The sequence below is a fragment of the Macadamia integrifolia genome, chromosome 5, assembly GCF_013358625.1.
Source record: "Macadamia integrifolia cultivar HAES 741 chromosome 5, SCU_Mint_v3, whole genome shotgun sequence".
NCBI classification, from domain to species: domain Eukaryota; kingdom Viridiplantae; phylum Streptophyta; class Magnoliopsida; order Proteales; family Proteaceae; genus Macadamia; species Macadamia integrifolia.
The window spans coordinates 4,991,787-5,016,198 of record NC_056561.1 but is presented as its reverse complement, the minus strand read 5'-3'; the positions used below and the strand labels follow the sequence as shown (position 1 = coordinate 5,016,198).

Here is a 24,412-nt window from a genome sequence, read left to right as displayed (position 1 = left end):
AGAGAGGAGGGGATCAAGGGTAATTTAAAATTTTTGATGGGGAAAATGTTTCATTTTTACATATGCGTGAGAGTCAATGAAAATACACAAAGAAGCATCCATAGAGATGTCATTTTTCATTTCATGGGAGGTAAGCCAGTCATCCCCCACCTCTCAGGAAAAAAAAAACTCACTCCACCCTCACCCCAATGTCTGGGCAGAGGTGAATCTGTTTCTTACACCAACAAAGCCCTTCCAGAAACCCAGTCCATCACAAATACAACAGCTCAAGCTCCAGCAACAATCCAATTGAAGCAACTAGTTAGTAAAGTGGAACTTTTACTTCCCAAATAATATTACATACCAATAATTTCCAAGTTCTTGCAACAAAATAAGATTGTGATTCCTATTCTTTCGTTTCTTCTGATATCTATCAGTAACAGTGAAACCAACCACCTAAAAAAAAATCGAAAAGTGCACTATTCTAATCGCTTACAAATGCAAATAGATGACAGCCACGCCCACCAAGACCAACAATCCATGAACAAGGCAACTTTGTGACTCCAATACCAAGCACCTGATTTTGATTCTGGCCACTTAACTGAGAAAGGCACATCTCACCAAAACGCCGACGACTGGATACAAGACATCTCTGCTATTAATTCTCTACAAACGAGCAAGATTTCAAAGATTATATTGCACCCATGAGCAACTATTACACCAGATGATCTGATGTTTAAGCAATGTGCCTCATTGTTTGCCTGCTGAAAATTCCAGCCACCTTCTTCAACTCTTCAGGAAAGATGTCAGAGAAAATGGTGGATGTTCATCCTGCCAATTCACAAGTTAAAAAGAGTTAAGTGCACTGCAACCTATTCGAAGGATAATAGCATAACTATTTCTGCATCCAGTAAAACAGTCTGAGACCAGTACAGTTCAAGTCAGACAAACTTGTTTATTTGGGGTTATACAAGAGGGCGGCCCTCAGCGCAATCAAATTTGCTCCATTGTGACCTAGTGGTCGCAGGTTCGAGTCGGCAAACAGACCCTCTGCAAAGCGGGGGTAAGGCTGCATACCTAATGACACTCCCCAACCCCACAGTGGAGGGAGCCTCATGCACTGGGTACACCGTTTTTAAGAAATTGCATCTAAGCACATGGAAGCACAACAAAATGGCGGAGGATGAACACAGTTAAATTAAGAGAATAAACCAAATAATAATTTCTGATGAGGTAAGAAAGGCTTCTCCACAAAAGCTGTTTTGGGAATAGGCATGGTCAGCCACCGTGAAAGCCTCATCATATCCAAGAAGAAAGATTTCATTTTTGTTTCATTTGCACTTTTTACCTTTCCAAGCTCTTGATGTAAGGATTTCCTAACCACTGTGGTTTGTTGTATCAGCCTTTCCATTGCAGAATAGCTAGGCAAGTTAGCATGTGCTGGCATTAATCATGGAAAAGAAAATTGCAGTAAGTCTTACAAGGTCAAGGTAAAAACAAAATTATTTACAAAATGATCTCAATTCGGATATACTACAGGAAAAGAAAATCCTAGAAACAGAGATGGTACAAAAAGGCAAGTTGCAAAGGAAGAAACTAACCCAGAATTGCTCGATTTAGATTATCTGCAACATGCTGCCGATAGTCCAAACTAAGCAGATGGAACATCGGTGATTTTTCTGGCTCCTCGTAAGCAAGCAAAGCCATGAAGTCCTGTAAATGTGGCAAAGTTATAGAAAGGCAAATCAAGGGGAAAATTTCTTGATTAAAAAAATAAACAAATAAAAGAAAAAGGAAAGAAAAGAAAAGAAAGAAAGAAAGAGAATATAAAAATTATGTGAACAATTTACATTCTGAATCAAAAACAAAAATCATGATGCAACCGACTGCAGCACCTTAAAAAATCCTTGATTACCAAATTCCAAAACAAAACCTTCAATTCTTTTGCCATGCCACACAACCCACCACATACATATATCTTTCATCCTCTCAACCCTGATGCTTCATAATGTCCAAGCACTCACCCAAAAATTTTTAAAACGAAAAATTAGGCCAGATGTTACCGTCCTTCACTATGATTCAAAATAATCCAGAACAGTAACAGAAGATATTTGAACCAGAAGACACTGACATCAATAAATAGCAACATTAGACCCCAAATTTGCATGATGGAGATGGCAAAGCTGTATTTCATTCTCTGCAAGTGCACATCCACGTTGGATCATATAATACCGGAAAAATGAATGCTCCCTGGTTGTGCGGCCCCTGCACCCAGACATAGTGAGCAGCAAAATGACGCCCCCACACTTATAAAACCCAAAACCCACCCCCTGTTTATGCCCATGTACGACCCCTCATTGGCCCCTGTGCTGGCGCAGGGGCCACGCAACCAGGGAGCATTCTGTTCCCCTATAATAATTTAGAGGACTTTCTAGGTAAGTAGAACTCAATTTTGTAATCATGGTCAGATATAACCAAATAAAATTACTTAATGTTGGCTTCTTTTCTTCTGCAAACACACCTCCAGTTTCTCAACATATTTCTGAACACTCCCAAATGGTGTAAGCTTGGTTTGAGCAAATTCAAGAGCTTCTGCGCTGCCAAGGAAAATTGAATTCAATTAAGGAATACAGGTAAGTTCTTGCTTTTGCGAAGGTGCAGCCTCACAGATCACTCACCATTTTCTAGAGCAAACAAGCTGAACAAAATGAAGGCTCAAGAGATCAAAGTGCAGGTCCTTGTTTTCCTCTAGTAAGTTGTGTGCCAGCTGTTCTGTCAATTCTATGGCCTTGAGAGCATTTCCCTCCAATGCAAAATGGACAATTGCTGACAAAAAACCAAGAAAAACATACAGTTCATAACTTAGTTAATCATAAATTTCAAATTCATCCACACAAATACTTAGTTAATCATACATTTTAAATTCATCCATAAAAATACATATGAACCACATCTCACTTTATTTTTACCAAACAATGATATTAAATAGTAACAACGGAACGGAAAAAAATCCCCCCCCCCCCTTTCAAGAAATTGATTTACTTAGAAAACCCTCCCCCAATATTCATTTTCTTTAGCAAAAAGGGGGGAGAGAGAGAGAGAGAGAGAGAGACTTTCTCGATTGAGGGCTTCGACATTTGGTTTCCCAATGCAACAGTGAAAGATCTAAATCAGGAATTGGCAGTCACTTAAATCACAGTAGTCAGTAGGTCTCGGTGTTTGCTATCAATATTGGACTCAAGTCAACCAGCACCAAGTTATAGCATTTAAAAATTGTGACGGATATGATACTGACACGACCGGCCACAAAATAGCCAGAAACTTTCCTCAATAGATACTTAACTTGAGAAATGAATGGAAAACATTTTCAACCGGCCGCTTACCCCCCCCCCCCCACCCCCCCACCCAAAAAAAAAAAAAAAAGTACCACCCCCTGTTTAAGGCAATCAGTAAGAGTGCATTACAAGCATTTCCATGAGACAACATTACACAGGCCTTGTTTGTTTGATGAAAAAAAAATGTGGTGGAATACTTGGATGATTTTCCTTAAAATTCCAAAAACGAAAGTTGTTTGTTTGCATGGGATGGTAAAGTAACAAATAACATGCATTACATGTATGCTTATGTGACAAGGGAACAATCTCATGTCACCCTTCTTCAAAGTCATACCATATTCCGTAGGATTTTGTGGGAAAGGAATGGGAATATGGATTATATTATTATTTTATTATTCCACCCCATCCTTTACTATCATTTCATTTCCTTGCCTTTCATGCCCCTTGACCCCATTACATGTGGGGCCCACGACTTTTCCTTCCCATCCCTTTTTTCCCACCAAACAAAAGGGGCTTAGAGGATTTGCTTTTCATGTGGCAGACATGGATGGGTCCATGTTATAGAAAACCCCACACGACCACAACCATCTTGGTGGTCAAGTACAGCCCCTAACAAGTACGGGGGGAAACCTTAAAAGTGAGTCCAAAGTGTCAAGAAATTACCGAAGGGACTCCACTGCATATCATATATCCACAATGGCACTTTCAGTATTTTATGAAAATTTGGACTCACTTTTAATCACTTCCACTGCATATCATATATCCACAATGGAATCAAGACTACCACTCAACTGAAGGGATTCCATACAGCAGGTTTGTGGCCTAAAATCCACTTTAGCCATAAAAAAGAAAGGAATAATCACCTACGTTTCCTTTTGTCCATATCCACTGGATAATCAGCAGGAAGCTTCATCCCAGTGCAAGAAATGAATGATTCTGCAGTCTCTTTGAAGCAATTATGTACAAGATATGATAAGACAATGTTGCGGACATCATTGTCATTAATAGCCTATAAAAAAGGAGCAACGCAAAATTTCAAGTTGTTATCTCATTAGGAGAAATCACATCAAAAAAAATTCAGTAGCAGATGGCTTATCAAAAACAAAAATTCATCATCTCACATCTATCAATAAATAATTATTTGGATCCATATAAACAGATAAACCATTTAAAGGTAAATATAACAGACACGTCAGAAGAATGTACATGACAATTTTCAATCCAGATGACAGAAGAAAGAGAATTAGTTTATGTTAAGTCATTGTTGAGTTGGGTCTTTATTTGTAGTTGGACTCTAAGTAGGATTCTTTTCTTAATATAAGTTGTGGTCCTAGGCCATGATAGGGATCATTCTGAATCCTTTTGAAACGAACCGAACATTCACAACCAAACCGAACTATATATATATATATATATAGCTTCCTATTTGTCAATGCCTCATGCGTACATGGTCAGTCTCCCATTTCTATAAAAAACAATTAGGAGTTTTCTGTGGGTTGCGAACTATATAACTATATATATATATATATATAGCTTCCTATTTGTCAATGCATCATGCATATATGGTCAGTCTCCCATTTCTATTAAAAACAATTAGGAGTTTTCTGTGGGTTGCGATGGGGACTCCCTTCCTGCTTGGGGCTTTTGTGTGGGTGCAATGGCGATAGCACATGAAGCCACTATGGCACAACATTAGTTATAAAATATAAATCTTTGATTACATTTTGTCCCCAGTTTTTAGAGGAGATATCAAGTATATGGCCTCACCACTTTAAGATCTCTGTGATCACTCATTTTCTCCATTGTGCATTTTCCATGATAAAGGTAAACATGTATTGCATTTTCCATTCAGGGGGGAAATTTAGAGCTTAGCCATATAACTTTCCGACTTGAGAGTCAATTTAATATCTGTGCAAGCCTTGATGCTAAGACTATTTAATGAGATATCATAAGTTACCTTCAACGTGCTTGGATGCTTGTAGGTTTTGTATGTTGTTAATCTATATTAGATTAGTATTGTTGTTTTCTTGCTAATTCTGTGCTCATTGCCTATTTGGCATCAAGGCTCACACATATATTAAATTGACTCCCAAATTAGCAAGCTATGGTCAAGCTCTAAATTTTTTTCCCCCTTAATGGAATATTTAACACATGTTTACCTACCTGTTTTCTCATTTGGATCTTCACTGGAATAAAAAACAAAGCACAGTGGAGAAATGATCGATCACAAAGATCTTACAATGGTGAGGCCATATACCTGATCTCTCCTCCAAAAAATGGGTGCAGAATGTATAAAAAAATATTTATATTTTACAAGAAATGTTATGCCATAGTGGCCAAGTGTGCTATCCCCACTGCATCCACACAAAAGAATATGAATTCAGAGTCCTCCAAGGAGGTAACATATATGGACAAGAAAGATAGGAAATGAATTTGAATAAGCTACTTTTGTAAACTAAAAAAAGGTTCCTCAAAATAAATTGACAATAGAACTAACTACACAACATAAGAATTTTCCAATGCTGGAGTCTAACACTCTTATTCTTATCATGATATCTTGGTCCATCAATGCCTACCCAACACTTCCATTCTTGGTACCCTATCTCAAAGGACCGGATGCATGAAGAATGAACAATGATAAATTTTTAGTCACAGTAAATATTGCCCAAAAAATAAACTCCCTTATGACATCATCAAGAACCCACGAACGTGGGTCTTATTTAATTATATATTGACTCCTCAAATTTAACAAATTCTCCCTTCAAATGGTAAATCAAGAGGGGGGGAAAATAGAGAGGTGTTAGCCTAGATAAATCTCCAAAGAAGCTAGCACAATTGTCATATAATCAGTCCATAATGAATACAGCTTCCAAGGCTGTTCAAACCAAAAAGGGAAAACAAGTGGATTCTTCCGGCATGCCTAATCGAAATTGAGTTTTCAAACTGTTCCTTAAAGCCATTCAAGCAAAACATCATAATATTGAGTATACTGCTAGAGACCTCAACAAATTTTTCCTTTCAAACTTCCATGCAATGAGTTCTAACGGTCCATTAAGCAGAATTTTTAAGCAACGATTACAGAAGACTACTGTAGTTTTTTGTACGGATTTTGACTGTTGAAGCTAGAGATCCTTCTTTGCCCAATTCACCTTTCTTCTACAGACCGAGAAACGTCACAGGTCCAAGTGTACCAACTCCAAATGCGATGCAGGGACCGTTCGACCATAAAGATCAATTCTTAAGTTCGTCTAAACATCATAAACCCAACAGAAACCCATTATTTAAAATTCGCCCCTCATTCTACAAAAATAGCCTCCATAATTGAAGTACCCTAATGGTTCTAAAGAGGAATCTGAATTAAAACACTGTAATATATCCCAAACACGACCAATGATTGATTAGATTAAACTTCTACTTGATGAACAGAAAATTATCAAACAAGGGTTTCAACAACCAAAGTCAAAAACTCGAAATTTAGAAGAAGGGCGAATGATCAAACACGAAAAGCCATCAAATTACAGCTTTGGCTTGACCAAATTTTCCATATAGCCATTCAAGTATACGAGTTTTAAGGGAACACGGAGTATGATACTTTTTTTCTTTCGTTTCAGTTTTTTATTATGGAAGATGGAGACGAAAGGAAAGGAAACTTACAATGTGCTCGTACTGTCGAGGATCCAACTCCATTGTTGAGTTAAAATCTTAAAAAAAGATGGAAGATTTGCTCTTTGGAAGAAAGGAGAAGATTGATTTCCCCTCTGTTTTTTCATTCGTGTATGTTAAACACTTTTGTCTTCCACGCCCACGCAGGTAACCAAAGCCTCGCGAATCAGCAGGGAACAATGAAGGTGGGACCAGACAAGAATTCTAGCGGAACTCGGCCGTCGATTGAGTGACTCACGGTTCGCGATCTGAACCGTACAAATGTCAACCTTACTACGTGGATGGGATCTAACCGTGAGTCTTACCTCTTCATCCAACAATAGTATGCATCATTGCTGTACGGACATGATCCAGCCGTGCGTTATACAAACGTGCTTGGTAGCGGAATCGAAGGGGTGAGAATTCAATGTGATGCAAGGTTCCTATATGGGGAATCGGGATTGGACTCAGCTGATTCTGTTTCTAATTCAGCCAGAATCGGCCAGAATCAGTCGGGGGTCATTCGGGAATTGGCCTAAACCCCAGAAAGTTAGCATGGATTTGACCGTTCCAGATTGGCAGGAAACGGGCTCGGGCTCGGGCTCGGGCTCGACTGATTCTGCCGATTCATCACATGGGCCTAGGGTGTGCCTTATAGGTTTTGTATGTGTTTCAGGGGCTTACATGAAATACATAGGGTGGGTCATCAGTTATTCTTTGAGGTTTCATGGTTCTCATGGGCCTCAATCTTTTCTGATTCATGTGGGTTTCGGTCTTATATGGGCCCAGAGTTTGCCCGGTTGATCTACCCAAAGGGAAAGGGTGGGCCGTGTGTTCTTCGTTACAAATAATAAAATACTATTTATTCAATTTTCTCTCCCTTTTCCCCAAAATTAAATTTCTGATTGCCCAATGAAGGTCCAGTTGGGTCACTTGTAAATGCCTAAGGATCAAGCTTATCTCTCTAGAGTCCATGGATCAGAAAGTGATCGGAGGTTGAGAGGGTCCGGACACATGCCTCTAGGTCACTCAGCACTAAGATCATTCTTTGGTCCTCGGACTCTATGAAGAGGAATCTTATCCAAGGACCTAAGGAGTCTTATTAATTGTAGTCATGTCTGATGATCATATTCGATCTTTATTTTAAGTGACTAAACGAGCCTAAGGATCCGATTCATCTCCATAGAGCCTAGGGATCAAAGAATGATCATAGCCTAGGAGGATCCGAGCACGTGCCTCTAGGTCACCCCAGCTCTAGGATGATTCTTTGGTCCCTAAGCTCTATGGAGAGAAATCTTATCAAAGGGCTTAAGGAGTCTTTTCAATTGTAGTCATGTTTTACGCATCTTATCAAATCTTTATTATAAGGGACTAAAGTGCCTTTTTTTGCCCAACTTGTATATAGCCTTGGTCATTTCTCCGAACTTATAATAAGAAACGTTTAATATGGTAAATTCACAAGTTTCCTGATAATGAATAGAAAATTTACATATATCTTCCTTGGAATTTGACCTAATTACATCCATTCCCTTCGTATTTCATTTATTACATTTCGCCTCCTCAAAATATCATAGGTGTTAGTTTTTGAAATATAAAAGATTATTTTATCCTTCTTATATTTTGTATTAAAACTTTTCCAATTTAAAAGACGATTTGATCCATTTTATATGTTCAACACTGAAATCCCTAAATCCTATTCTACCATCTACAATTCCTCTAATTTTCCTAATAAATAGTAGATTCGTTGTAGTGACGAAATTACACTTATAAAGACACGTGTCATAATACCTAATTCTTTAGCTAATACCTTTTGTTAACAGCTAAACCACCTCACGTGGATCAATTTCGTCTAAAAAGTCAATTGTCAACTACAAGAGCCACTGTCACTGAAGCAATCACTCCACGTATCAAGGATACATGCAATTCTGCAAACATCCTTTTGAGATTCCCAACGTGTTCTTGAGTTTATCTTCTACCGCCGCCTCCGGTGACACCTGCCCCTGTCGTCGACACCCACTTTATTCAACTTACGCGATGGATTCATCCAGCCACAATGCACGAGCACTGTTGAGTTCGTTGAGAGAGAGAGAGAGAAGAAGTGTGTAAAATGCAGTCAAGCCAAGTGTCTCTCTTCGGAGAAAACGACGACACGACCCCAGGCAAGCCCCGACCAAGCAGTGGATACGTGTTGCAGAACCCTTTAGTCCGCCGTTAAAATACCTTACCCTGCTTATTGGTACATATAATAAAAAGGGTCGTTCTCTACATCTTCCACTTTGAATTCGTGTTCAAGTGATGAACAGAGCTTATCACGAGTTCTGGTGGGGACAATGGAGCTTGGAAAGAATAAAGTGGCGAAGCGATCTCTTCATCAGATGCAAACTCAAAGAAGTTCCAGAAAAGGGTGCATGAGAGGCAAAGGAGGCCCAGAGAACGCTATGTGCACTTACAGAGGCGTCCGGCAGAGAACTTGGGGGAAATGGGTGGCTGAAATCCGACAACCCAATAAAGGTGCCCGACTCTGGCTCGGCACTTTCGACACTTCACGGGAGGCGGCGCTGGCTTACGACGTCGCAGCTAGCAAGCTTTACGGCAACTCCGCCAAACTCAATTTCCCGGAGTTGTGGCTCGACCGGAGCGAACCTGTACTAGAACCTGAACCTAGCCAGCAATTCACCCACTCCGGTTCGGGTAGTGTTGAGTCGGATCATGGGAACCCGGAAGAGGGTGAAGATCAGCTAGGAATATGGGGGGAAATGAATTTGAGTTTGCCAGGTGTAGAGGTAGGTGACTCAGCCATGTCTCCGTGGGACCTAGATGAGATGCCAACGGTGATGGATTTTGCCACGGTGGCAACCGATGGATCCTCTGAGATTTCGAGCTGCGAACTAGTGGGGCCTGGCGGGAGATGATGGGATAGGTTGAGTTGACGTCCTAAAGTTGCAGCGATGCTTGTGATTTGTGAAGCTCTCCTTTGTTCTCTTTTCTCTTCCACGTGTAAATGTATAACGTAAACGTATATAATACAATATAATACGTATAAATACGTGAAAGTGACTAGTACTCTGCTCCATATAATCCCATAGGGAGACAAAGGAGTACGAGAGGAGAGAGACACATAGGATGGGCATATCTACGTATTTTCCATGTGAATATTGTGTGATTGTGTAGCCCCTCATCCACCTCAATAAACTGTATCTATTTTTATTTTACAATTATACCCAGAAAAAAAAATTGTGGTGCAAATTAGTAATTAATGATTTTAAACCCAAAGTGGGGATGGAATTGGCCCTAAAACCTTAGAATTAATCCTTCAGATTTGAATCTTAATGACCCGGTCTCACAAAACCTAGAATCAACTGTTATAGATCAGTAAGAATTGATATCAATTTTTGACGATATGATTGATTTAATGTTCTATTTGAAACCATTGTAATAACGTTGGTCGTTGGTTCATCAAAGGGTATCCAAATTTTACAATTAAATTAAAAAAGGGGGAGAATTTTTTTTCCTATTCTATGAGATGGGGAGGGGGAGGGAAAGTGTGAATGAGAGACTTGAACCAAGACTTCTTTTGTTAGGATGTGTTTTAACGTGGAGGTGCTAAAAATAGTTTCATTCAATATTGGGTTCATGAAAAGGGTGTTTTTACGACACAAATGCGCGATAAATAGTTTCATCTAATAAGGGGTTCACATGATCAAATTGGAAATAGTTTCATCCAATATGAATTTTATGAAAGGGAGCGAGTTTGTTTCATCAAATATGGGGTTCACATGGTTAAGATGGAGAGAAGTGTTGAAGGTAACAAAAAAAAATTATATGATACAAAGATGTATCTCTTTTTCTATATATATTTGGACAGATAAAAGGTGTATCTTCATATGGACAAGTGCCTCTTCTAGAGAAATCTACTTGTAGACACATGTGTAGAGATATACCTTTTAACTGACCCTTTACTGTATGCATATATGTGACCATCCAATTGAACTATTATTGATTATTCATATTGAGTTATATCTAAGAATTATTTCCAAAATTATTATATCTAACAAATTCTCACATAATCTGTGAGGTTCATGAGTCTCACAACCCATTTATCTGTCTAAGAAATAATTTTATTGAGAAAAAAAATAAGTATGTCCATAAATTTCCAATAAGCAATGAATGGGCATTACATTGTTCAAGAGAGAATAGGTTCAATTAAAGATAAAAAAGACAGACAAATGGGAGGATGAATGAAGAACAAAAGAAAAATTAACAGCTAACATTGAATATTTTCATGTTTGCTCAAGAAAGAGCAGAAGACTACTTTACTGTGACACAGGTTCTTCAACTGGATTCCAGTATCTGTTGTAAAACCATGTAGAATCAGCTTCAACAGCATATCCATCTTGATTACGATGCCAACCGTAGTAGGCATGAGTCCGGTTCTTAATATCGAGAATGGCATGACCATAACTAGCTTCACGAAACGCAGAATAATTTGGCTGTGGCTCTGTCATGCTGTAAACAATCAAAAAGAAATAGAAACATTATCCACCACTACAACAAAAAAACTAAAGCACAAACATAAGAATCCATGTTTCAATAAGAAAAAGCTGTAGTTATAGAACTCTTACTTGTTTGCTGATCCTTCTATATTTCCTCCATCTCCAATGGTTATATAAACAGGTGCAGATTGGTCCTTTACAGGTTTGCACAAGCCATTTACTATGTTGTATGCAATATTTGATACGCGTTCCTGTGATGAATAATATAATTCATCATTAAATAACAGGAAGAGTAGAAGTTTTGAAGAAAGCAAATGGAGGCAATGGACAACAACATCAAGACATAAAGCATTAGGTCTCTAAATCAAACATACAGCTAAAAGAAGATCAAGTCTCTGGGTGTCCACTACGCAACCATAACTAACTTTTGTATCGAAAGTAAAACCGGGGGGGGGGGGAGAGAGAGAGAAGAAGAAGAAGTAAACAGTGAAAAATAGACCTAATAAAAGTCTAGTAGAAGGTAGAAGATTGGCACTTACAGATCTTTCATAGGCATGAACATGACCAGCAAATACAAGATCTACTTTGTATTTTACGAACCAAGACTCGAACATCACTCTCATACTCTCCCCTTCCATATAATGGTAGCTGTTGCTGTTATACCATGGTGAGTGCAAAAGGACAATCAACCATGGTGTCTCAGTTCTATTCACTTTGGGTAGCTCCTCTTCTAGCCAACTGTATTGAGGAGTGTATGTGCCTAAAAAATAGAAGATTAATACATTATATGGTCAAGAGATTCCTTCACGACTAAAAATTCAACTAAGCCAAACTCCTCTTCCATCTCAATTTATTATCTAATCATTTTCATTGTTTACAAGAAACAAAAACTAAACCACTTGAAACCACCAAAAATTGTAGAGCAGGAAAATGCACATTTTTTCCTGAATATAAGACCCTATCTCAAAATTCACATTAATGAATTTCTATAATTGAACCATCTGACTTACCATATGCTGAGTAGGAAGACAAAACAATGATGTATGCTGAAGCTCGCTTGATAGAGTACCAAAGTGGAGAAGTACTTTTTGATGCTTCATATGGCACAGGATAACGATGCGTGTATGGCTTGAAAGGAATGGTTTCACCCTACATAAATATCGCCACAGATTTTATTAATTCATTTTTTTAGTTTTTGCTAATGTTTACTGTAAAAATATATAAAACATGTTTGAATGAATATGAATTGCATATTAGGAGCATGAAAAAGGACATATTGAGTAGTATTAATATTAAGTTAAGTGGTTATCTACTCTTTTGAAGTGGGGATAAAGAGACCTATATGAGGCTAAAAATTACCTGATGAAATAAGTTACTTCGCTTTCCCATCCTCAATGGCTTTTTTTTTTATTCCCTCCCTTAGGACATGTTAATAGAGTTCTAGGATTTCAGATTTCAGAGGAACTTGATAGAGCATTCTGCCTCCAGAATCACTAGTATTGGATAATGGCGTAGAACAATTCTGTGCAAGGAAAGTTGAGACATCACATTATAATTGAATTAGTTCATAGTATGTTTCCAAAAAAATAAGGCTTTCCTAGTGCATGAGGCTCTGGCCACAGCTGGGTTTGGGGAGGGGCCATAATGTACACAGACTTACCCCCGTTTCGCAGAGAGGCTGTATACTGACTCAAACCCGCAACCACTAGTCCATAATAGTTACATACTGTGATATAATAGGTTCAATAGTTTCTTAAGTACTTGTGTCTACTTCCATTATGGTTTCAAGGATTGGCAAAGACTAATATGGATTTGTGTCATGAGACTGCTAAGAGATCTAATTATACGCATTTCTTTGGGTGATCCACCTGCAACATTGGATTCTTTTATAACTGAATTTTTTATCCCAATTGATCAGGATCAGTATCGCATGTTTATGTTCTGGGGCAAGATATCTTTAAATCATTGCTCACAAAACTACTTTAGGAATACGAACAGTTCTCAACATGCTGTCTTGAGTTTCAAAATTTCGGATTCTGGATTGAGACTATAGATTTTACAAGTTGGGATCTGATACCCTTCCTTATGCATAGTGAAGCACCCGAATTTGAACAAACTATAGAAAAAAGAAAGGTGAACAGGTCAAATCAAACAGCCTAGCTTTTTAGAAGTAACCTTTATTCCAAATGAAACCAATGGTGATTGAACCTAGCTTTTTAAAGTAGCTTTTATTCCAAAGGAAACCAATGGTGGTTGAATTATCAAATAGTGATTGAAATATCAAATTATCACAACATTAGGCGAAATCACACGAAAGCAGAGAAATTCTATTTTATTTGGAATACACAGAGGTTAAGAATGCTCACAAATTCAGGACCAAAATCAAGCTCGTGATTCCCCGCGGTCCATATCCAAGGTTGATAAGCAGCACTTCTTTCAACAAATCTGCCCCATGTATCCCACCTAACATTGTCATGAAAGGGATGGTCATCTGCATAAGAGAGATCACCAATAAACAGTACTGCCTGTCCTTTTATTGGGTTATTTTCATAATGGGTGAGTGTACTATTTGAATCATAGGTCTGACCAAGATCTCCTGCAAACAATATAAAACAGAATGAGATGAACACAGAAATAACAGACATACACATAACAAAGAGATGTACCTCTCAGTAGCTATAAACCCAAAATATAAGTATTATGACCTAACCTAACAAATATTGGTAGCAACTTATAGATATCACAAACAAAGAGACTAATAGAACATGATCTGATGCAAGAGAGTTAGTTACCTATGAGACCAAAAGTATAAGGAACATCAGGACCAATTTTAGGAGGAGTTCTAAACCAAAACTGCCGTTTGGCCTTTCCAGTTCCAAGCTCGTAATGGTATTTAGTGTCAAACTGCAGGAATTCGAAAATTTCATAACTCCAATTACCATAATTTCTACTAGTATAGGATAACTAACAGAGGAATAAATATCAAAATTGCAGATAAAACTCACCTCCAAATTCTCAATAGCACAGTGATGGATGTAGCCTGAAGTGTAATTGTAGTACCTGTAGGTAACTACGGTGCCCTTTGCGTGGTGCTTATGTTTGCTATTCTCAGCCCAGTACTGCACAGTTTTGGAACCCAGCTCGTCCTGAGTGACCCAAGAGATAATCACTCCCTTCCCTTCATGATCTCCTTGAGTTATATGAACCTTGAGAAATAACACCCACAAATCATAAATTAAAGTATTGAACCTCTCTGTTTAATCCAAAGAAAGTAAACAAACAAAAGACAATACTTTTTTAGAAGAAGAAGAGAAGGGCTCAATAAATTCTGTTCATTGGATTGAAAATAAGTGAAAGAACAAAAGGGTAAGTTGGATTCATCCACAAAAACACCAAGGACAATAGATTAGAACTAACGAACAACTTATTGAAGAACAGAGAATCAAAAAGTGAAGAAGAAGAAGAGGGCTCACTAAAATCTGTTCATTGGCATGAAAATAAGTGAAATAACGAAAAGGGTAAGTTGGATTTATCAACAAAAACAATGAGGACAATAGATTTGAACACTAACGAACAAATTAAGAAACAATAATGCGAACACTATGTCTGCTATAGAAGAACAGAGAATCAGAAAGTGAAGAAGAAGAAAAGGGCTCAATAAAATCTCATCACTGTCATGAAAATAAGCAAAATAACGAAAAGGGTAATTTGCATTCATCAACAAAACACCTAGGACGATAAGATTTGAAAACTAACGAACAAATAAAGAAACAAAAAGGCAAACACCAGGTCTGCTTGCTAGCCGAGTGAAGAAGAGTATACCTGCTGGGGAGCATTATAACCAGAAGGAACACGAAACACATCACTGTCGAGTGGCATATCAATGGATTTCTCAGCCGACCTAACAAAACTACTAGTGACTCCTCCATTGCACAACACAGCCGAATTCAAGAACAATGCCAAGACAACAACACAAAAAATTGCAGAGCTCTTTAAGTCGCCCATCTTCATCATAGAACTTAATCCCTCTCAGAAACCAAAAGAATACGAGCAGTGTTAGAAGATTACGAACTGGTTAAGATTATATATAGACGTTAAGGTTATAGGAGTTTGAGTTAGAGACAAACTCGGAATATCCTATTTCAATTAGAATCCAAACCAAATTCAATACGTTGCGAGTCGTTGGGACGTAATACAACCAAATTTGAGTTTGCCAGGTGTAGAGGTAGGTGACTCAGCTATGTCTCCGTGGGACCCAGATGAGATGCCAACGGTGATGGATTTTGCCACGATGGCAACCGATGGAACCTCTGAGTGGGGGCCTGGCGGGAGATGATGGGATAGGTTGGGTTGACGTCTTACAGTTGTTTCACGTCACGTTTCGGAACTCTATAGTATTGTCTCTCTCTCCCTCCCACTTTCACGATTTGAAATTTGAAATTCTATAGCTTTGTCCTTCCCTCTTTTCCATTTCCTTTTTCTTCTCAAACTCCTCCTTCCCAGTTTCTTTTTTCTTCTCAAAGTCTTTCTCTCCCTCTCACTTAACTTTTTTAGCCCATTTGCAAAAGTTCTATTGAAGGCCAAAATCAAAGAAAATCTTAACTTTTCAGTTTTTCCGGTTGCCCCTTCTTCTTTTACATCTAAACATAAGAACATTCTGCTCAATGGCAGCAGCAACTGGCCAGTTCCCAATCGTCTCTGTTTCCAAAAGGTATTAAGTATTGACTGCCCCTTATTTCTTATTTTTCCCAATATTTTCCTGAAACTGTGTTTTTTGTGTACATTGTAAATTGCAAACCGATTGAAATATGAACCATGAAGATTTATTTGTTTATGCAAAGCTTTATTAGTTTTAAGTTTAGACACTTTAGGTTTGTAGTAATTGATTAGCATTGCTACTAGCCCCATGTAGTTCGGAAGATAAAGGTTTTCGAAATTGGTTACAACATACAAGTAATTTTTTTAAGGGAATTTACTATCAGTCCCCTACACTGTACTAAAATTTCCCTATCTTTTATTTCTTTCTTTTTCTAATACTCCCCTAATTTTAGACTTTTACATCTCTTTCTCCCTTGCTATTTCTAAATACTCAGTTTACCCCTCCTTTTCACTTATAACCTATTAAACTTTTTTTAAAATTGATTGGGAATGAAAATTAAAACATTACATAAGTCTCATTCCTCCATTAGAGGGTGGAGAGTTCCCCTAAATTTAAATCTCTTTTCACTGTGGAAGGATTAAGTAGTTTGTATCAGCATTGATTGAGAATGATACAGATCCAATACTTTTATCAAATTTTTTATAATTTTTTGAATCCCTAAAACCATGTGTCGCAATTCTAACGGAGAATGCAACATCAAATTCGATATCGATCCGAATTGGTATTGGTTGCCAATACTGATAAAAAAAAATTAGATTACTAAACTCGTGATGATGTATGAGACAAAAGAAATAAATAAACAATAACCTTGATAAAAAAAAAAAAAAAATCTTTAAGTGGCTCAATACTAATGCATTTAAAAAAATTCAATAAAGATAAAATAGAAAAATAATGATATGGGAGCCACAGAGGAGTTTGAGTTCCAGCCAAAAAAGCAATATTGAAATCAAGTAATAATAGAAAGACAAAACCGGCTGACTATTTTCTTAGATTAGTAAAAGCATATTTTGAACAAAAAAATTTGAAAAAAGTTTAATAGGTTATTAGTGAAAATGAGGGGTAATCTAGGTATTTAAAAAGAGAAGGAGAGAAAGAGATGTAAAATTTCAAAAGCAGGGGAATATCAAAAAGAAAGTAAAAAATGAAGGAGTTTTAGTAAATAGACCGCATGTTAGTGGTTACGTTCGTTGTTTCGTTGTGTGTCCACTTGAAACTCTATTTGGTCATTTGTTACTTTCCTTAATGACCTGGACATGTTAATTGTTATTTCCCTATATTATGGATGATGGATTATGTTAATATAGGATCTATTTGCGATTCCCATCTCATGTGCTATCTCATTCATGGAGGAATAGTATTGATTCATGTTAGTTGGTCTATTTGTTGCCATGTCGCAAGTGTGACACTCTTAATTAGCATGCACTGGCCTATTTTTCAATTGGGGATGAATAATCCATCAGGCTTAACCTTGTAGTAGTCCATTATTAGTGTCCTAGAATCCTTCAAGGCCTAATCCGCTTTTGGTGAAATTTTTTGGAACAAAGTTGCCCTTGATCAGTATTGTAATTACATTGATGCGGAATTGGTATTGGTAATACGGATTAAATATAAGATAGAGAAATTATTCAGTACCACTCCTAAATCTGAAAATAACTTGGTGTAACCCCTAAAAATGAAAATAATGTCTAGTAGACCCCTCACTTTTTTAAAATTATATCTAAAAAACCCATTTCGTTAGGTTTAAGGCGTTAAGTGATGATGTCATCAGGTATTTTTTCGCTAAATGGCCAATCTACCCTTATGGGTATGTTAAGTTACTATAATGCCCTTCATCCCCAATTAGTAAAGCAGAGATTGGAGTATGACAATCCTTAAATTGACAACCGCTTCAATTCTAGATTCACCGGTGATTTTCTCTTTTCTCAGGAATGAAAGTTTCCGATGGTCAAAATGAAAGTTACTGGTGGCCGTGAGATCACTCAATGGCTTCAACTGCTTTCGAGAAGAACTGCCCGCGGTTCCTGTTCCCATTGCCCGTTGTCGGAAGTTGATTCATTCCCCTCTTTTTGGCCAAATTTGTAGAAAGGGATACTACTATTGGTTATATGAATGCCTTGCCAGATGATTCATTCATGGACTTTTTGTGAGCTCTTCGGAGCTTTTCTGGAACTTTGGTTATCGCTTCTCCTACTATGTGGATCAGTCCTTAGCTTCTTTGCTTCCAAATTCTTCGTTTGGCACTTGCCTGACTTCTTGTAGATGCTACTTTTTGATTTCCCAACTCAAAAGATCACTTATGTTTAGATGTCTGTGAAGACTCACTTCCCATTTGATTCCATCGGGAAGAATGAACAAGGATGCCAATTGGGTGTTAGATTATTGGGAGATAATGGCCGCTGTGATGAACCGAAGGAGATTGAGGGAGAATTCTCTTGTAGCTCCATCACCGAAGCCGGTAGAAGATCTCATAGCTTTGCTGTTAGAAACTCATCGCCTAAGAGGGAATCAGGTGGGTTTGGATTGATGGGTTATGCTGAACTTGATGGCCATGCTGATGTTAAGGGGAAGGGAGTTGTGAATCAGAGGTGAAGGTTTGGTTTACGTCGATTGCTCGTTCTACAGAGCTCTGATCGTCACTCTCCCGAAAAAATTTTGTTGCTATTCGAGTTGCAAGAATTTTCCTGCAACCTGGCCTTCTGCTGCTAACAGTTTACTCTCCCAGCTAAGGTCACGGCTGAGAGAGAGCATGTAATGCTTTGGAAGAAAATGGGTTCTTTTTAGAGTTTAAGTATAAGGGTAAAAGGGACATTTCTCACTTTCAGTTAACGGTGTTACAAATTAGGGGTGCGGTAGACATAATTTTCATTTTTAGGGGTTATGCTAAGTTATTTTCAAATTTAGAGGTGGTACTGGATAATTTCCCTAAAAGATAAATATAATATTCGTTACAAGGTCTAGGGAGGGGCAGATTTATGCAACCTTACCCCTACTTCGTGGAGAGGTTGTTTCCTTGATTTAAATCCAATATTACAAGTTGCAATAGAGCAACCTCACCATTGCGATGAGGTCTGCCCTCCATATGGACTCTATCTATACAATGGCTAAAATTGCATTTCAACCCTTCATTTTTTATTTTTTTTAGTATCCGACAAAGTCTCACATAATCTATGAGGTTCATGAGCCTCACAACCCAATCATCTATTAAGAAATAATTTTTTTTGGGGAAAAAAAGAAGTATGTCCATAAATTTCCAATAAGCTATGAATGGGCATTACATATGTTCAAGAGAGAATAAGTTCAATTATTGATAAAATAGATTGAGACAAATGGGAGAATGAATGAAGAAAGAAAGATAAATTAACAACTAACATTGAATATTTTCATGTTTGCTCAAGAAAGAGCAAAAGACTACTCTAGTGTGACACAGGTTCTCCCACTGGATTCCAGTATCTGTTGTAAAACCACGTAGAATCAGCTTCAACAGCATATCCATCTTGATTGCGATGCCAACCGTAGTGGGCATGAGTTCGGTTCTTAATATCGAGAATGGCATGACCAAAACTAGCTTCACGATACGCAGAATAATTTGGCTGTGGCCTTGTCATGCTGTAAACAATAAAAAAGAACAGAATCATTATCCACCATTACAATAAAACAACTAAAGCATAAAAATAAGAAATCATGTTTCAATAAGAAAAAGCTGTAGTTATAGAATTCTTACTTGTTTGCCAGTCCTTCTATATTTCCTCCATCTCCAATGGTTATGTAGACAGGTGCAGATTGGTCCTTTATAGGTTTGCACAAGCCATTTACTATGTTGTATGCAATATTTGATACACGTTCCTGTGATGAGAAATAGATTTCATCATCAAATAACAGGAAGAGTAGAAGTTATGAAGAAAGCACAATGGAGGCAATGGACAACAGCATCAAGACATTAAGACCCAAAGCATTAAGTTTCTAAATCAAACATAAAGCTAAAAGAAGATCAAGTGTTCAAATAAAACTAAGTTTTGTTTCCAAAATAAAACGGGGGGGTTGGGGGTGGAGGAAGAGAGAGAGGGAGAAAGAGAACAGAAGAAGAAGAAAACACACAAAGAAGAGTAATGAAAGTAAGTAAATAAACAGCGAAAAAAAGACTAATAAAGTCAAAGTACAAGATTGGCACTTACAGATCTTTCATAGGCATGAACATGACCAGAAAATACAAGATCTACTTGGTATTTTACGAACCAAGACTCGAACATCACTCTCATACTCTCCCCTTCCATATAATGGTAGCTGTTGCTGTTATACCATGGTGAGTGCAAAAGGACAATCAACCATGGTGTCTCAGTTCTATTCACTTTGGGTAGCTCCTCTTCTAGCCAACTGTATTGAGGAGTGTATTTGCCTAAAAGAATAGAAGATTAATACATAAGATGGTCCAGAGATTTCTTCATGACTAAAAATTCAACTAAGCCAAATTCCTCATCCATCTCAATTTCTTATTTAATCATTTTCATTATTTACAAGAAAAAAAAAAAAAAAAAACTAAACCACTTGAAACCACCAAAAATTATAGAGCAGGAAAATGCACATTTTTTTCTGAACATAAGACCCTATCTCAAAATTCACATTAATGAACTTCTATAATTGAACCATCTAACTTACCATATGCTGAGTATGAAGACAGAACAATGACGTATGCTGAAGCTCGCTTGATAGAGTACCAAAGTGGAGAAGCGCTTTTTGATGCTTTATATGGCACACGATAGCGATGCGTGAAAGGCTTGAAAGGCGTGGATTCACCCTACATAAATATCGCCACAGATTTGATTAATTCAATTTTTTTGTTTTTGCTAATGTTTCCTGTAAAAAAATATAAACATGTTTGAATGAATGTGAATTGCATATTAGGACCGTGAAAAAGGACCTATTTAGTAGTATTAATATTAAGTGGTTAACAAAGATTCCATTATTTTGAATTGGGGATAAACAGAAATATATGAGGCTAAAAAATAACTTGATGAAATAAGGTACTTCGCTTTCCCATCCTCGATTCTTTTTTTTTTTTTTTTTTTACTCAGGACATGTTAACAAAGTTCTAGGATTTCAGATTTCAGATTTCAGAGGAACTTGATAGAGCATTCTGCATCCAGAATCACTAGTATTGGATAACGGCGTAGAACAATTCCGTGCAAGGAAAGTTAAGACATCACATTATAATTGAATTAGTTCATAGGTTTTTTTTTTAAGGTCTTTCCTAGTGCACGAGGCTCCGGCCATAGCTGGGTTTGGGGAGGGTCATAATGTACACAGCCTTACCCCTGTTTCGCGGAGAGGCCATATCCTGACTCGAACCCTCAACCACTAGTTCATAATATTCAATAGTTTGTTAACTACTTGTGTCTACTCCCATTATGGTTTCAAGGATTGGAAAACACTGATCTGGATTTGTGTCGTGAGACTGCTAAGAGATCTAATTATACACATTTCTTTGGGTGATCCACCTGCAACATTGGGTTTTTTTATAACTTAATTTTTTTATCCCAATTGATCAGGATCAGTATCGCCTGGTTATGTTCTGGGGCAAGCTATCTTTAAATCATTGCTCTCAAAACTACTTTAGGACCATGAACAGTTCTCAACATGCTGTCTTGAGTTCCAAAATTTCAGATTCTGGATTGAGACTATAGATTTTACAGGTTGGGTTCTGATACCCTTCCTAATGCATAGTGAAGCACCCTAATTTGATCAAACTAAAGAAAAAAAGTAGCTTTTTAAAAGTAACTTTTATTCGAAATGAAACCAATGGTGATTGAACCTAGCTTTCTAAAAGTAGCTTTTATTCCAAAGGGCTTTTATTCCAAAGGAAAACAGTGGTGATTGAATTATCAAAATAGTGATGGAAATATGAAACTATCCAAATCATTAGGCTAAATCAAATGAAAGTAGAGAAATTCTATTTTAATTGGAATATACAGAGGTTAAGAATGCTCACAAATTCAGGGCCAAAATCAAGCTCGTGATTCCCCGCAGTCCATATCCAAGGTTGATAAGCAGCACTTCTTTCAACAAATCTGCCCCATGTATCCCACCTAACATTGTCATGAAAGGGATAGTTATCTGCATAAGAGAGATCACCAACAAACAATACTGTCTGTCCTTTTATTGGGTTCTTTTCATAATGGGTGAGTGTCCTATTTGAATCATAGGTCTGACCAAGATCTCCTGCAAACAATATAAAACAGAATGAGCTGAACACAGAAATAACAGACACACACATTACAAAGAGATCTGCCCCTGAGTACCTAATTGCCCAAAATATAAGTACTATGACCTAACCTAACAAATATTGGTAGCAACTTATAGATATCACAAACAAAGAGACTAATAGAATATGATCTGATATGCAAGAGAGTTACCTATGAGACCAAAAGTATAAGGAACATCAGGACCAACTTTAGGAGGAGTTCTAAACCAAAACTGCCGTTTAGACTTTCCAGTCCCAACCTCGTAATGGTATTTAGTGTCAAACTGCAGGAATTAAAAAATTTCATAACTTCAATTCCCATATTTCCTACTAGCATAGGATAACTAACAGATGAGTTAATAACAAAATTGCAGATAATCTCACCTCCAAATTCTTAATAGTACAGTGATGGATGTAGCCTGAAGTGTAATTGTAGTACTTGTAGGTGACTATGGTGCCCTTTGCGTGGTGCTTATGTTTGCTATTCTCAGCCCAGTACCGCACAGTTTTGGAACCCTTCTCATCTTGAGTGACCCAAGAGATAATCACTCCCTTCCCTTCATGATCTCCTTGAGTTATGTGAACCTTGACAAACAACAACCACAAATCATAAATGAAAAAATTTAACCTCTCTGCTTAATCCAAAGAAAGTATAACAAACAAAAGACAAAAATTTTTAAGAGGAAGAAGAAAAGGGCTCAATAAAATCTGTTCATTGGCTTGAAAATAAGTGAAATAACGAAAAGGGTAAGTTGGATTGATCAACAAAAACACAAGGACATTAGATTTGAGCGAAGGAACAAATTATTGAAGAACAGAGAATCAAAAAGAAGAAGAAGAAGAGGGCTCACTAAAATCTGTTCATTGGCATGAAAATAAGTGAAATTAACGAAATGGGTAGGTTGGATTCATCAACACAAACACCGAGGACAATAGATATGAACACTAACGAACAAATTAAGAAACAATAATTCGAACCCCATGTCTGCTATAGAAGAACAGAGAATCAGAAAATGAAGAAGTAGAAGAAGAAGAAGGCTCAATAAAATCTCATCATTGTGATGAAAATAAGCAAAATAACGAAAAGGGTAATTTGCATTCATCATAAAAAACACAGAGGACAATAAAATTTGAACACTAACGAACATATAAAGAAACAAAAATGCAAACTCCAGGTCTGCTTGCTAGCCGAGTTAAGAAGAGTTTACCTGCTGGGGAGCATTATGACCAGAAGGAACACGAAACACATCACTATCGAGTGGCATATCAGTGGATTTCTCAGCCAACCTAACAAAACTACTTGTGACTCCTCCATTGCACAACAGAGCCGAATTCAAGAACAATGCCAAAACAACAACACAAAAAGTTGCAGAGCCCTTTAAGCCGCCCATCTTCATCATAGAACTTAATCCCTCTCAGAGACCAGAAGAATATGGGCGGTGTTAGAAGATTACGAACTCGTTAAGATTTTATATATAGACGTTAAGGTTATATATAGTTATTGACAGAGATTTGTGTCAAAAATAACTGGGAATATCCAATTTCAATTAGAATTCCCAACAAAATTCAATACCTAAAAAAGGTTGACTCTCCAGTTTCCCCGATATTACGTCGCCGAAAATAAGATACCTGTGATTGAGTTGAAAGTCGTTATAACGTATTAAAAATAGAAAATGACTTTTTACGATTTTACCCTTGATTCTATATTGATACCTAATTCAAGATCGGCCAAATATCGATATCAACCTCGACCAATATTGATATGATACAGTCAATCTGATACCAATACCTAGATAACTATTGCATTACATCCTACGAGTGATAGGGTTAATCAATAATCTATATTGGTATTTTCATTATAGCCAAAATTTTCTTATGTTTTCGTTTATCTCAGGTCTCAAGGGATAGTCTAGCTGGCAAGGGAACTTCGTCTCAGAAAATGTGTGGTTTGAAGTTCGACTCCTCTTAATTTTTTGGTCTCCATCGTTAACCAAAAAAAGGTCTTACAAGAAAAAATATATATATGTGTTCAATGGGATTGGATGTCTAGTGGAAGAAAACTTTTATC

General features: G+C 37.3%; 4 protein-coding genes across 4 annotated transcripts; 1 reads left to right on the top strand and 3 right to left on the bottom strand.

Moving 5' to 3' along the window:
• Positions 1-301: 301 nt before the first annotated feature.
• LOC122079426 (glucose-induced degradation protein 8 homolog) lies at positions 302-7,125 on the bottom strand. The gene is made up of 7 exons (XM_042645879.1): positions 6,969-7,125; positions 4,182-4,323; positions 2,658-2,805; positions 2,501-2,576; positions 1,581-1,692; positions 1,328-1,419; positions 302-810 (listed from the first exon to the last, which is right to left on the bottom strand). Exons 1-7 carry the CDS (start codon positions 6,999-7,001, stop codon positions 766-768), a joined length of 648 nt encoding a protein of 215 aa, XP_042501813.1. The 5' UTR covers positions 7,002-7,125; the 3' UTR covers positions 302-765.
• Positions 7,126-9,286: 2,161 nt separating this feature from the next.
• On the top strand, positions 9,287-9,868 carry LOC122079916 (dehydration-responsive element-binding protein 2D-like). The gene has a single exon (XM_042646703.1). It carries the CDS (start codon positions 9,287-9,289, stop codon positions 9,866-9,868), a length of 582 nt encoding a protein of 193 aa, XP_042502637.1.
• A 1,214-nt stretch (positions 9,869-11,082) lies between these two features.
• On the bottom strand, positions 11,083-15,563 carry LOC122078846 (purple acid phosphatase 2-like). The gene is made up of 8 exons (XM_042645009.1): positions 15,272-15,563; positions 14,455-14,655; positions 14,242-14,353; positions 13,816-14,045; positions 12,460-12,598; positions 11,989-12,209; positions 11,579-11,700; positions 11,083-11,462 (listed from the first exon to the last, which is right to left on the bottom strand). Exons 1-8 carry the CDS (start codon positions 15,461-15,463, stop codon positions 11,270-11,272), a joined length of 1,410 nt encoding a protein of 469 aa, XP_042500943.1. The 5' UTR covers positions 15,464-15,563; the 3' UTR covers positions 11,083-11,269.
• Positions 15,564-19,387: 3,824 nt separating this feature from the next.
• LOC122078625 (purple acid phosphatase 2-like) lies at positions 19,388-23,933 on the bottom strand. Its single transcript, XM_042644694.1, has 8 exons — positions 23,553-23,933; positions 22,729-22,929; positions 22,517-22,628; positions 22,093-22,322; positions 20,763-20,901; positions 20,282-20,502; positions 19,831-19,952; positions 19,388-19,715 (listed from the first exon to the last, which is right to left on the bottom strand). The coding sequence occupies exons 1-8, from the start codon at positions 23,742-23,744 to the stop codon at positions 19,523-19,525; spliced, it is 1,410 nt and encodes a 469-aa protein (XP_042500628.1). The 5' UTR covers positions 23,745-23,933; the 3' UTR covers positions 19,388-19,522.
• Between the last annotated feature and the right edge of the window lie 479 nt (positions 23,934-24,412).